This window comes from Phacochoerus africanus, chromosome 15 (genome assembly GCF_016906955.1).
Source record: "Phacochoerus africanus isolate WHEZ1 chromosome 15, ROS_Pafr_v1, whole genome shotgun sequence".
Taxonomy (NCBI): Eukaryota; Metazoa; Chordata; class Mammalia; order Artiodactyla; family Suidae; genus Phacochoerus; species Phacochoerus africanus.
The window spans coordinates 86,283,299-86,297,406 of NC_062558.1; the positions used below are offsets into that span (position 1 = coordinate 86,283,299).

At 45.3% G+C, this 14,108-nt stretch overlaps 1 protein-coding gene across 1 annotated transcript; it reads right to left on the reverse strand.

Moving 5' to 3' along the window:
* Positions 1 to 5,376: 5,376 nt before the first annotated feature.
* LRIT2 (leucine rich repeat, Ig-like and transmembrane domains 2) lies at positions 5,377 to 8,905 on the reverse strand. The gene is made up of 2 exons (XM_047762667.1): positions 8,133 to 8,905; positions 5,377 to 6,208 (listed from the first exon to the last, which is right to left on the reverse strand). Exons 1-2 carry the CDS (start codon positions 8,903 to 8,905, stop codon positions 5,377 to 5,379), a joined length of 1,605 nt encoding a protein of 534 aa, XP_047618623.1.
* Positions 8,906 to 14,108: the final 5,203 nt, after the last annotated feature.

The window sequence follows — 14,108 nt, forward strand, 5'->3', positions numbered from 1 at the left end:
ATACAATATAACACCGCACTTTACAGTCTGACAGCCCTGGGTCTGAGTCCTGGCTCTGCCACCTAAGTGTGACTTGGGGCAAGATACCAGGCCTCCCTGGGCCTCATTTTCTTCATCCATAGGTGGTGCAAAATAAAAAAATCATTGTTGTGAGGATGACAGGAGCTAATCTGCGTAAAGCACCTGCCACCAGCTTTGTTTCTGCTGATACAAGCTCAGGAGGAAGATGCTATTCTTAGTTGTACAAGAGGGCATTTGAGGACAGCTGGCACTCCCCATGCTAGACTCCTTCTGCTCATCCTTACCTTCAGGGTGTTTCTACCCCCAAAGGGCCTGGGGGCCATTCTTGTGCACTAGGAGAAGAGAGGAGAGTGGACCAGGAGGGAAGTGGGGGAGGGTGGGGCAGAAGCCACAGCATCTATGACCTGGGCAGCCCTACAGTCTGCGTTTGAGCATCTTCACACCCAGAGAGTTAGGAACTAATGAGACTGCCCCCTAAGAAGACCAGTGGGCCCTGTACTGAATACTGTCATCCAGAGTCCAGCCGTCAGCTGTGGCAAGAGTTGGGGAGGAGCCAGAGTCCTCTGCTTCTCTGCAGGCTTCAGGAATTTGCCTTTCTGAGGACGGGAAGCTTTGAGAAAATCCAGGGTCAGCTCACCGGGCATGGATGTTGGCATCTGTTGGCAGGCAGTCATGCTTCCCTGACAGTCTTCAGGGGCCCTGGCCAGGAGAGATGGACAGGGAAAATGGGGAGGATGATGCTAAGGACTAAGGCTGCAGACTGTGGACACAGGGAGGACTCCTTAGGAGAGTCACAGAAATAACTGAGTCTGGGAGGGCAGTTCTCAGAAGGGCTTATTTTCCAGAATGAGGTGGTGATGGCTTAAGCAACCATAAGCTGATCAATAAAGAAGTGACCTTATTTTATAGTGATGGGCTGGTGATGTTGGTGACATTATCAAGTAGTACAAATTCACTTCTTTGGCTGAGTGAAAGGGCATGTTTTTATCCATAATGTATGCAATCATTCTTTTTTTTTTTTTCTTTTCTAGGGCCATACCCATGGCATATGGAGGTTTTCAGGCTAGGGGTCTAATCAGAGCTATAGCCGCCAGCCTACGCCAGAGCCACAGCAACACCAGATCTGAACTATGTCTGCAACCTTCACCACAGCTCACGTCAATGCTGGATCCTCAACCCACTGAGCGAAGCCAGGGATTGCCACAACCTCATGATTCCTAGTCGGATTCATTTCCGCTGTGCCACAATGGGAACTCCTGTCTCCAAGAAATACCAACCTCCCACATGTACTCAAGGAGGTATAATGCTTCTTCAGTGCATAATGATGACTGACTTTTCTTGTCATGACTTGGGACAAAGAAAAATGCACTGAGGACTTCCCTGATGGCTTAATGTTTAAGGACGTGGCATTGTCACTACAGTGGCTTGGGTTTGTCCTGCAGCTTGGGAACTTAGGCATGCTGTGGGCGTGACCAAAAAATAAAATAAAATAAAATAAAAACACACTGAAATCCAGGCCTAAATAACTCATAGCAGATCCACTCGCAAATGTGGATTTTGATGGAGAAGGGTGAGAGGACCAGCAGAGCAAGTGTTATTGACTTGGGCAGCAGGGAGGAGGGATGATGCCAAGGTTTCCCGCTTCTGCCAGCAGTTGGGGAACTGCAGGTAGGCTTGAGATGGCTCCTGTTTGTTAGCATCTGTTCTGTGCTTTGCAGGTTTGGCAGCAGGCTTCCCAGAAGAGAGGTGTCACCTTCCCCTACTCTCACCCCCACGCCTAGCCCCACCAGGACAGGGTGAATACGCAGGTGCAGCCAGAGCTCTGCCATCTGGGGGTATACTTCAACCCTGACGTCATTGCAGACACAGCACCTCAGGGCTGCAAGGGCCTTGATGGCTCTGGGTTCAGTTCTACTCGGAGGTGAGATGGTGCCAGCGGCCACAGGGTGAAATGTTCTGCTTTCTCACAAGTTCTTAAAATCTGAAAAACTTCTTTGAAAGTGTTTCAAAGTATTTTCTTTTTCTTTTTTTCCTTTTTTGTCTTTTCTGTCCTTTTAGGGCCGCACCCACGGCATATGGAGGTTCCTAGGCTAGGGGTCTAATTGGAGCTGTAGCCACCGGCCTGTGCCAGAGCCACAGCAATGCGGGATCCAAGCCATGTCTGCAACCTACACCACAGCTCATGGCAACGCCAGATCCTTAACCCACTAAGCAAAGCCAGGGATCAAACTTGCAACCTCATGGTTCCTAGTCAGATTCATTAACCACTGAGCCACAGTGGGAACTCCTCAATCATTCTTTTAATAACACATATCTGAGTATGTCATCTGTGCCAACTGTCCTCTAGGTGTTAGAGATACAGGCTCTAACAACCAAGAAAAACAGAGAAAAAAGATAAATACCTCTCTCAGGTTGCTAATAGCAGAGGCCTAGACTAGCAATCGTTTCATTGTAAAAGCAAGTAACCCTGTGTACAAATGTCTCCTGAATCAAAGGCACTTGCCTTAAAATAGCATGGACTGGGAGGTCCCATAGCGGCTCAGCGGAAACAAATCTGACTAGTCCATGAGGATGTGAGTTCGATCCCTGACCTTGCTCAGTGGGTTAAGAATCCGGCATTGCTGTGAGTTGTGGTGTAGGTCGCAGGCGCGGCTTGGATCCCGAGTTGGTGTGGCTGTGGTGTAGGACGGCAGTTAAGCTCCTATTTGACCCCTAGCCTGGGAACTTCCATATGCTGCACCTACAGCCCTAAAAAGCAAAAAAAAAAAAAAGAAAAAAAAATCATGGGCTAAGCTCTAAACAGATAAGAATCCCAAGAGCATGAAAAATATGCATCTTTTAAACATTATTTATACAAAACAGAACATTAATAAAGCATTAAACAGAATGTGAAAGATACTAGCATAGATTTTGTATCATTATATATATATTATATGCATGTATTTCTACACATACACATATATGTAATCCTAATAAGATCTGATGTTCCAAAAGATCTGTTTTGCATGCTGAGTCACATTCAAAGAAAACACAAATGGACACACATGCCTTAAATGGTGATAGCATTTATTGAGGGCTTACTATGTGCCAGGCATTGTTCTGAGAGTTTTACATGTAAAAATTCATATAATCATCAGGATAATCCTGTGCAGTAGGTACAATTATTAACCTCAATTTACAGAGGAGGAATTTAAGGCACAGGAAAATAGTCACAAAGCCAGTAAGTAAGAAGCAAAGTCAAAATTTAAGCACAGGAAACTGGGCTCCAGAGTCTAAGCTATTATCCCTGCTGTCATGTTGCCTAATTGATCTGCGTAATGTGCACATTTACTATAGGATTTTTTAAGGGACAGTCTAAGGGTCTTAAAATACCAGATCCCCAGAAACCTCTCTCCAGGTGGTATTCCCTCTCCCTAAATCACCATGTTCACAGAAGCAGCTGAACATGGTCTCTGCTCCTGACATGCTCCTGACCCTCCTGCTAGGCTACACTCCTCTTCCTTGGCCCCTCCCCTCCTCCTGCCCCATCTGTCCGCCCCCACCACAAAGCTTCCTCTGCCAGAAGTGGAGGCCAGAACATCCACCCTTGCCTTCATGGTAGACCCAGGCCACTTACTGAAGGCTGCATCCTCCAAGACCCGTGCAAGGCCTTTGATCCTATGGAAGGAGGGACCCAGTGGCCAATGGAAGTACATTCTTGCCCTGCTCTGACTACTTCAAAATTTATCATGAAAAATTTCTCATGAACAAATTCTCTACATTACGTATATGTGTGTGTCATTTGTACACACAAGTGTATGTAACTATATAGGTACATATAATTCAAAAATACATGTTCCTTGGTATAATGATGGCATTGCGGTTGGGTCTTTTTTTTTTTTTCCCCCTTTTTAGAGGCACACCTGTGGCATATGGAAATTTCTGGGCTAAGGGTCCAATCAGAGCTACAGCTGCTGGCCTACACCACAGCCACAGCCAGATGCAAGCCACATCTGGACCTACACCACAACCCATGGCAATGCCGGATCCTTAACCCACCCACTGGGCAAGGCCAGAGATCGAACCCATGTCCTCATGGATATTAATAGGGTTCCTTAGCACTGAGCCATAATGGGAACTCCACTTATAGAGGGGTTTTTCCCTTCCAAATATAGCTCCCTCGACTCTGCTTTCCAACAATCACTGGATGACGGCACCAGGCTTTCGGGAGAACAGGGATGCAAACACTCCTGAATAGAGACTCACATCATCCACCAGGCTCTCATCACCCCTAAAGGAGCTTTTTTAGAACATCAAACATTTGTGACCTCAACTGGGGGCTTGCCATTGAAAGGAAGAATAACACTTTCTGAATAATGGGAGACATAAGAAGACCTCAAAGAAGACATTTAAAGGAAAGAATAGAATTAGAAACCTCTTTTGGGTGGTGCCTCCTGCCTATTAGCTGGGTAAGCTTGGGCAAGTCACTGCAACTTTCTGGGCTTCCATTTCTTTACCTGTAGAGGAGTGGAATTCTACCTTTCTCCAGTGGGATTCCACATGTGAAGTTATATGTAAATGTTACATGTAAACATGTAAATGTTATAGAGCTATATATATATACATATAAAATAACATTTATTAATGTCCATGGAGTTCCCATCGTGGCACAGCGGAAACAAATCCAACTAGGAACCATGAGGTTGCGGGTTTGACCCCTGGCCTCACCCAGTGGGTTGAGTATCTGGGGTTGCCATGAGTTGTGGTGTAGGTTGCAGACTCAGCTTGGAACTGGCATTGCTGTGGCTGCGGTGCAAGTCGGCAGATGTAGCTCCAATTAGATCCCTAGCCTGGGAACCTCCATATGACACAGGTGAGGCCCTAAAAAAAAATACAAAAAAAAAAGATCCCTATTCATGTCCAATCGCTATGGATAATACAATGTCAATTGGACGGGACAATAATCCATTGGCATCAGTTCCATGAAGATAAGAATTTTGTCTCGATCATCACTATGTCAACTTCAGAGCCTGGAACTGAGTAGGTTCTCAATAAATACTTGTTGAATAAAAGAGGCAAGCCAAATTGAGCTGTCACAGAGAATTAATTTAGGGGCTAGAGAAGTTCCTGTTGTGGCTCGGCAGTAATGAACTCAACTAGAATCCATGAGGACACGGGTTCAATCCCTGGCCTCCGTCAGTGGGTTAAGATCTGGAGTGGCTGTGAGCTGTGGTGTAGGTCGCAAATGCAGCTCAGATCCCACATTGCTGTGGCTGTGACATAGGCTGGCAGCTGAAGCTCTGATTCAACCCCTAGCCTGGGAAGTTCCTTATGTCACACCTGCAGCCCTAAAAAGAAGAAAAAAAAATTTAGGGGCTAGAGGCCTGCAGCATTCCCCTCACCTTCTCCAGCCCAAGGCTGTTCAGCCACTATCTCCCTCTCTTTCTGCCTGTCCCCCTCCCCCTCAGCATCTCTGTGCTCCAGGCCTTCCTCACAGACAGCTGTGTCGTCTGTATAGGAGCGGTCCATGTGCTGTGGGATGGCAAGGGGGCACCTGGGGGCTCTCTTACGATGAGCACAGAGGGGCAGAACCCACTCCCTGCAGCTGCAGGGGGCCTGAGCAGCCCAAACATAGGCGCCCACGGGCACCGCAAGCAGCACGATGCAGAGGATCACTGTGGTATGCAAGAGGCGCTCCCGCCCCTCCAGCCGGCTGTGGTCTCTGCCTGTCACAAAGACCACACACCGGCCCTGGCGTGGTGGCTGACCCCCCAGGCTAAGGCAGGCCTCATACTTTGTACCAGGGAGGAGGTCATCGACGGCATATGTGTTGATTCCGGGGCCCATGTGAACCACCTCCTTCCTGAGGGCTTCATCTGACGCAATGTAGAGGGTGAACCACTTCTCAGGGGTGTCGTCCACTGCAAACCACTCCAGTAGGATCCCACGCACAGTCTGCTTGACAACCCGCAGGTCAACATAAGCATTGCCCTCCGAAGGGGAGAAAAGAGAATGGGGTGCAGGCAGGGTCTGGATGGGCTGGACGTGAAGGGAGATGACAAGGGTGCTCCTGCCAATGGAGTTGGAGGCCACACAGGTGTAATTGCCCCTGTCTATCAGGTGGGCAGCAGGTATGACCAGCTCAGACAGAGCAGCATCTTCTGCAGGAGACGAGGTCAGCACTGGGTGGAGAGAGAGCAAAACAGCCCTGGTAGACATTTCTCTGATAGACAGCTGAAGAGTATCTAGCAATGCCAGGTTTTTGTTACAAGGCAGTGGTGGCCATTTATTTATTTATTTATTTATTGCTTTTTAGGTCTGCACCTAGGGCACATGGACGTTCCCAGGCTAGGGGTCAAATCGGAGCTACAGCTGCCAGCCTACACCACAGCCACAGCGTCGCAAGATCATAGCCCCGTCTGCAACCTACACCACAGCTCATGGCAATGCCGGATCCTTAATACACTGAGCGAGGCCAGGGATCAAACCTGAGACCTCATAGTTCCTAATCGGATTCATTTCCATTGCGCCACAATGGGAACTCCCAAGTGGTGGCCATTTATTAAGCATGTATTTGGTGTTTGCCTCTCAGCAACCTCGTAAGGTAAGTACCCAGATTTTGCACATGGGAAATTGAGGACTGGAGCAATTAAGCAACTTGTCCATAGTGAGAAATATTAAGAGGCACTGATTGATCTGGAATCTTGTTCTTCGGCTATGAAGACCACACTCTTTCAACTTCACTAGTTGCTTCCGCAAGCTACCTTTGCCTTACTAAGGTAACACATGGTTTCTGGGAGATTTCTTACAAAAGTGTGATTGTGCCATATTGTGAGTTTTAAGAAGTAGAGTGGCTTAGGCCCTGGAGCCAAATACCTGGAATCTATCCCTTATTAAGTATATGGTGTTGGATGAAGTGCTTAGATTCCTTTGGCCTCCATTTCCTCATCAACAAAATGGGATAATAGTACTCACTCCATAAGTTTGATAATAAGTGCTCAGTAAGTGTTAGCTATTATTATTATTCAGAGAGAATGGATTTAACATGGTGCCAAAGAGACTGATTCTAGAGCATCACAAAGGACACCTAGATGCATCTTACAGTTCTCTAAGTACAACAAAGTACAACTACAAATCCTATAATTTTCCTTCATTGGTATTTAACCTAAAGCCAGTAAGATGAGAGGGAAAGTCAAAATTTCAGCTAATTAGGTATTTTTTAATCATCCAGAGTCTTGTCTCCATGTATAGCAAATATCAAGGTGACTGTATTTCTCAAGTTTTACCTAGATATTTCTAGTTGTCTTCTAGATAGCCTCATGATACTTCTAGAGACGGCACCCCTGGTTTTGCGATGTGCCCCAACCTGGCAGAGTGGCATTAAAGTTGTTTCCAGCTGAGGTTTGAAAGCAGAGCATGAGCTCCAGGAAATGAGAGGCAGGTTTGGATCCCAGCTGTGGGACACACAGAGGTCATTACCTCTCCATGGGTTCCAGTATTACCACTTCAAACCAATTAGGTGTGAGCAACAGAGTGGTGGGAAGTGTAAAATTCAATCAATATATAGGACTTCCCAACCTTCCTTGGTCTTAAGAGTTAGTTGGGGGGTAAGAGACGGGAGAGGAAGGAAATACTTACTAACATACATTCTCTCAGTCTCTCCTCTGGACAAACTGAATGAAATCTCCAGGGCAGAGGCCTGGAAATCTTATTTCAAACAAGCACCCAAGGTGAGTTCCCTCAGACAAGTGTAAGAAATAAGTAACAGATAATCTCTAAATAAGTTCTCATCAGAAATTTGATGATTTAAAAATACACAATATAGTGTTTTGCATCTAGAAGACTTTCAAAGAATATATTTGTTCACATACCATCTACAATACTTGTACAATATGTTAAAGCAACATACACACATACCCATCCTAAAGAGATCTGTGTGCAACCATTTAAAATATTGCCAATAGTGGAACACTAACTTGAATTCTTCTTCTTGTGGTGAGTATAATTCAGTCCTGTTCCAATTAACCTGCACCCTTCCTTCATGATTGACCCAGCTTAAAACTTCTCTATTGAGGACAGGGTGGCTACAGACCTCCCCATTCCCCCAGATATGTCAAGAGGGTGCATGTAGCTTACCATCAAATTCTCTCCACGTGCTCAGGGGATAAGTCCACGAAATAGTTGGTGAGGGGCTAGCCTGTGCCAAGCACCGCAGAGTCACATTTTGTCCTATCTGGATACTGACATTAGCACTGGAGGTTGAGATTTGAGGCTTCATGCAAATGCTGAGCTCTGTTTCATGAAAAAGATGTCCTGCCTTGGAGAGAGGACCTCGGCACAGGAGGTAGGGATTTACCAGGATGACTGGAAGCCTGATGGACTTTACAAACTGGACAAGTCCCCTTAGGCGACAATCACACAGCCAGGGGTTGTTGTGCAGTGCCAGCACCATGCTAGAGAGAATCTCAGCCCCACAGCCAGGCTGCCAGCGTTTCTGGTAGGCTGGCCAGTTCAAGAAGACACTCTTGGATACAACTGTAAGCCTATTGGAGGACAGGTCAAGGTAGGTCAAGTTGACCAAGAACTGAAGAGCCAATTCAGGGAGTACATCAATCTTGTTGTGTTTGAGGTCCAAAACTCTCAGAAGTGGGGTGGCACGGAACGCTGTCCATGGTACTGACCGGAGTTTGTTCCCCTCTAGCCTCAGCTCTTTCAGTTCTGACAGGTGTTCCAGCGCTCCTAGGTGGATTACAGTGACATTGTTAAAATTAAGCCAAAGGTACTCCAAGGTGCTCATATTGATGAAAGACCCTTGAGGCAGTTCAAATAAGGGTGAATTTTCAATTCTCACTTGCTTGAACTCTTCAGGAAGGTTCCTTGGGATTGTTCCCAAAGAGACAGACATGCACTGCAGAGTCCTGTACAAAAAACCAGAACAGTTTTGAGATGAATATCAAGAAACTGGGAAGTAGGATCATGCTTATCCTGGCATTAGACTGTGAATTAGAAGGAAAAAAATGGCATTCACTTAAAATACAAGAGTTGGATCCATTTTTGTAAAAGTGCACAGTTTACCAAAATTCAGCACCAACTAGCATCAGTCTCAGAGATTTTGCTGATTTTCTGCCAAATATTGGTCTTCTCCCACTCTACATCATCCCCAAAGAAAGCCCATCCCCACAACCTTCTAGGATTTTGCTAGCACAGCACACCTGCCAAAACTCTCCTCTGAGCAGGTACATCCTGGCAGACACGATGGCTGAGCAGCATGTGAATCCAGAAAGACCAGAACTAGCAGGAAATAGTGAGAAACTGAAGCCATATTCTTCTGTAAGAAACTGCCTTACAAATTTTTAAATAAGCATAGTTCAAGCTTCCGTGTGGAAAATCCTATTATAGGTAATCCATAACAATGTAGGTCAGCACAGCAGCAGCAAAGTCCTGGGTGCTCTGAGGTCTGTTATGGCCCAGATCACAAGCTCTGTAAGAACCCAGAAGAGGGAGCTATCTCTCTTATCTAAGGTCAGAAAATTCATCCTTTTTCTGATTCTTGAGACCAGAAAGCAAACTATAAGCCAGATGTCCAATTAAGTCCTGATACTGCCTTCCCTCAGTCTCATACAAAAAGATGTAAGAAACAAGCAGGGTAATGCTATTCTGAGCACCATTGTTTGGGTGATTTGGGCCAGAATCCATCTAACACTTCACAATCACAACTGACTCCTAAAACCTAGAATTTTCCACCATTCCCTAAAAGTGAATGCAGATGACGGTTAACAAAGTAATTCTGCAACCGCTCCTATCTCCCCAACACCTCGTGTGGTGGATTCATTTTTCTACTGCGTTAATACAGTTGCATATTCCCCTTGGATGACCAGAATCAGAGAAGCATCCTAATATAGAGGTTATAACACAAGACTGCGTTTTCTGATTAAATCAAAGCATTTTCTTATCTTGGATCTCATAACTTTTCCTGAATACTGTGTATTTCATAGGTTAAAAATGAAAGGCCTGGAGTTCCCATGTGGCTCAGTGAGTTAAGGCTCCAGCATTGTCATTGCTGTGGCTCAGGTCACTGCTGGGGTATGCATTTGATCCCTGGCCTGGGAACTTTCACATGCCATGGGTGTACCCAAAAAAAGAAAGGCCTACATTTTCAAGTGAGATAACAGGTGATTTTGGATACTTGCTCTCCCATTCTTTATTCATTCAACAAGAATATGTGGATCATCTCCTCTAAGCCATACCCTTCCTAGGGGCAAAGAATGCCGTGGTGAGCAAGACTGTTATAAATCTAGTCCCATGGGGGTCTTCTCTCTAGCTTATGCTTCCTAGTCTTGAGATCTCCGAAAAGTCAGTTTCTCCCCTGCAAAGTGAGATTAATGAGTACTTTATAGCACTTCTAGGAAAAATTAAGATTATGAAAAATAAAGTACCTAACATACAGTAGGTGCCCAATAAAGTTTAATTCACCCCCCACACACCAGTAGAATCTTTTTTTTTTTTTTTTGTCTTTTTGCCATTTTCTTGGGCCGCTCCTGCGGCATATGGAGGTTCCCAGGCTAGGGGTCGAATCAGAGCTGTAGCCGCCAGCCTATGTCACAGCCACAGCAACGCTAGATCCGACCCGCATCTGTGACCTACACCACAGCTCATGGCAATGCTGGATCCTTAACCCACTGAGCAAAGCCAGGGATTGAACCCGCAACCTCATGGTTCCTAGTCAGATTCATTAACCACTGAGCCATGACGGGAACTCCTAGACTCTTGAAGAGTAACAAAGTCTACTTTCCATTACATGGGGCAATTTTTGATAACTCTTGAAATTCCATGGGTTCCCCTAAGATTCATGATGTATGTTATACCCTATTAAAGGCCTCAGGGAAGAAAATCCGCTTAGTAGCTAACCAGCGAGGGGGCAAATGGGTCACCAGCTAAGCTGATTACACACACCAGGGTTTCCATCCAGACAGTCTAACTCTACAGTCTAGCTAGATCTCTGGGGTTCCTCTCAAAGTAAAAATCAGAACAAGGAGGTTGCATGGGCACAAAGCTGTGGCCGACTTGGAGAGGTGCTGCTTAGATGCCCTTCCAGGAGTGAGCTGATGCTCAGCAACGAGGAATGCTTGCATGAGGCCACACTCTTCCCAAGGCAGGCCCATGCAGAGATTGAGGGTGGCTAGGGAGCAGGGCCCTGGCCAGTCTGGCCTGATATGGAACAACCCTGACGGGTGATTCTCACTCCAGAGTTCCCTACCAGGTGGGCTAAGGTTTTATCAGGCTTGCTTTGTAGGAAAATATGATTCAGTCCATGGGTATCATAAATGATTAGTGAGTTTTCTCACTCCAAAATATAAAGGTGGATAGAGCCCTCCATCCTCTGTAATTACTACTCTCTTCATCCCATGCTACCCTCTTCAAATGAATCAGCTCAACTCAACCTTCCAGTGGTCTGCTGGACGCTTGAGAAGAACACCCCACTGGCATGTCATCTCTGGAGTCACCCAGGTCACTTCTGCACTGCTTCTTCTCCTCCCCTGACTCCCTCCCCTCATCTTCTGGATTCCTTATTTGGCATATGAGCCTAGGGAGTAGCTGTGTTGGTTAAAACAGGAGACTAGGACAGTTAAAGTCAGCTTGGTTTGTATTTATCCTAACTATCTAGAACTTAAGTGGTGTCCCTAAAGTCAAGAGATTAAACAACAAAGGGAAGGGGTCTGATAATACTACACCTGCATTTCCCTTCTGGTGGGATGATTTTAGGCTACCAGGAAACTCCTTAATAACCTAGTTTTAATAGCCACATCTACTTTCCAGGATAAAGTTTCTGTTGTTTGCCTTTTGGTACCCTGCAAGGCTTTGTGTCTATATTAAATGATATCAGACATACCCTCCCCCTAGGTCAAGAGGAATATCAGGAGGAATGTTGCAGTCAAAAAAAAGACATGATAGGAGTTCCTGTCGTGGCTCAATGGAAACAAATTTGACTGGTATCCCTGAGGACACAGGTTCGATTCCTGGCCTTACTCGGTGGGTTAAGGATCCAGTGTTGCTGTGGTATAGGTCACAGAGGCAGCTTGGATCTGGCGTTGCTGTGGCTGTGATGTAGTTCCGTGACTATAGCTCCGATTCGACCCCTAGCCTGGAAACTTCCATATGCCAGATGTGTGACCCTAAAAAGACAAAAAAAAAAAAAAGATATGATGGAGTTTCCTTGTGGTGCAGCAGATTAAGGATCTGGCATTGTCACTGCAGCCACTTGGGTCACTGCTGTGGCAAGAGTTCAATCCCTGTCCAGAATATCCACATGCCACAGGCGCTGCCAAAATAAAATCATGAAGATGCCATGATCCTGATCAACCTCCAAACAAGGATTCTGGGGCCACATGCTGTGGGATCACCATAGTGTATACTGGGTCTTCAGCATTTGGGAGACTAGAAATTCTTTTCCTAGGACTGTAAGAAGACACTAGGTTTCCAGGGACTGACTCATACTAACCAGACTCATACCAAAAGACTAACATATAAACCAGACATCATTTTATTTTTTACAATGTGAATTTGTTTTTTCCAATGACTTGAATATTCATGAGCACAATCTAGGATGATTCTTCTCTACAAGAGTGAACCAGAGAAGACAGAACACACAAAGAGAGGCTGACCAATGGGTATTGGAGGCTGACCATCCTGGGCCCATTCCATTCAGACCACCAAGGTAGGTCTTCACAAATCACTGGGAAGTTAAAAATCCCTCTCTCTCTCCTTTGCTCCATCCCTCCCTCCCTCCCTCTCTCTCTCACACACATGCAATGCTGAATAAATACTTACACATTCTTACCTTCAAGTTCCTGATTTTTCTTTAAACAAGCTTCAATAAAACTATATGTGAGTTGGGTTCAGTCTTGATCGGCTCAGCCAATCATTTAAAGAAAACATCTTTATCACTTCAACAGATGGTTGCTTTTGTCAACTGTATTTAGATTTGTTTTGATTTGGGGAGTGCCTGTCAATCTCATATGTCAAACAATCAGAGTTGAGTCTTAGTCTCATAAGACGTAGCAGAAATGCCTTTAAAAATCTAGATCAGGGGTTGGCAAATTATAGCCTGGGAGCCAAATCCAGCCTGCCATCTGTTTTTGTAAAGAACATTTTATTGAACTCATCCGTGCTTATTAATTTACATATTGTCTATGGCTGCCTTCACACAGCATCAACCAAGTTGAGCCGCAGTAACAGAGCCTAACGTTTTACATATCTTGTTTTCTTCACAGAAAAAAAGCTTGCTAACCTGTGATGTGGACTGTGGCTTTGCCATCTTCCAACCAAATAAGTCCTCTAACCAATAGCAATGACCCCTAAGTTATAGTCAGATATTCCCTCTAGGTGATAGGCAGGAAATATCCACATGTGGAAATCCCAAGTTCATGTGCACTGGTGCTCTCGTGGTTCTGATCCCAGGTTTCAGCATCTTGAAAAACTCCATAGTAAACCTGCTGTGGGTCAAACTGCAGAGGTCAACACTGAATATTCACGAGCACAAAGACCCTCATCCTGGCCAGAATGTTATCAAAGATTTAGATCCTCCAAGAAAATCCATCACTATCCTTTATAAATCATTCAGCTATTTTGGCTTCAGTTTTCTCATCTGTAAAATCAAGTAGTTGAACCTCCCTAACAGGTTGTTGTGAGGGTCAAATGAGAGGAAACAAGAAAATATGTTGTAAAGTCTTTTATAAAAGTATAGTAATTTTAGAAACCACTGCATCACCCCGGTTTTTATATTTAGCAAATATTCAAGACGATATGGAGTCTCTTAGGTGATACTAGCAAAATAGCTTCCTTGCATCACTTTCTGTCCGCAGATTTCCTCAGTTGTTACCCAAAGGCCTTGGCACCAAACACCCTGTCTTCCTTAGAATTCAGCCCTGCAGACAAGATAGAACATCAGCCCTTCATCTGGGAATGTTCACCCTCTTTGGGGCACAGAGACATCTCAGAGATTTCCTAGATTTAAGCAAAATGAACTGGAATCCTCCTTTGAAGTGTTTTGCTGAGAGACCCAGAAGGCTCCAAAACACCCTCAGGAATCCAGGTACGTTTCAGTTGGA

What these genes read in the sequence shown, in the direction of transcription:
- LRIT2 (XM_047762667.1), bottom strand. Translation starts at nt 8,905, where the DNA reads ATGTCTGTCTCTTTGGGAACAATCCCAAGGAACCTTCCTGAAGAGTTC. An exon ending in TGGAGAGAATTTGATGGTAA is followed by an intron (nt 6,209 to 8,132) that starts GCTACATGCACC and finishes AATGTCTACCAG; the next exon opens with GGCTGTTTTGCTCTCTCTCC.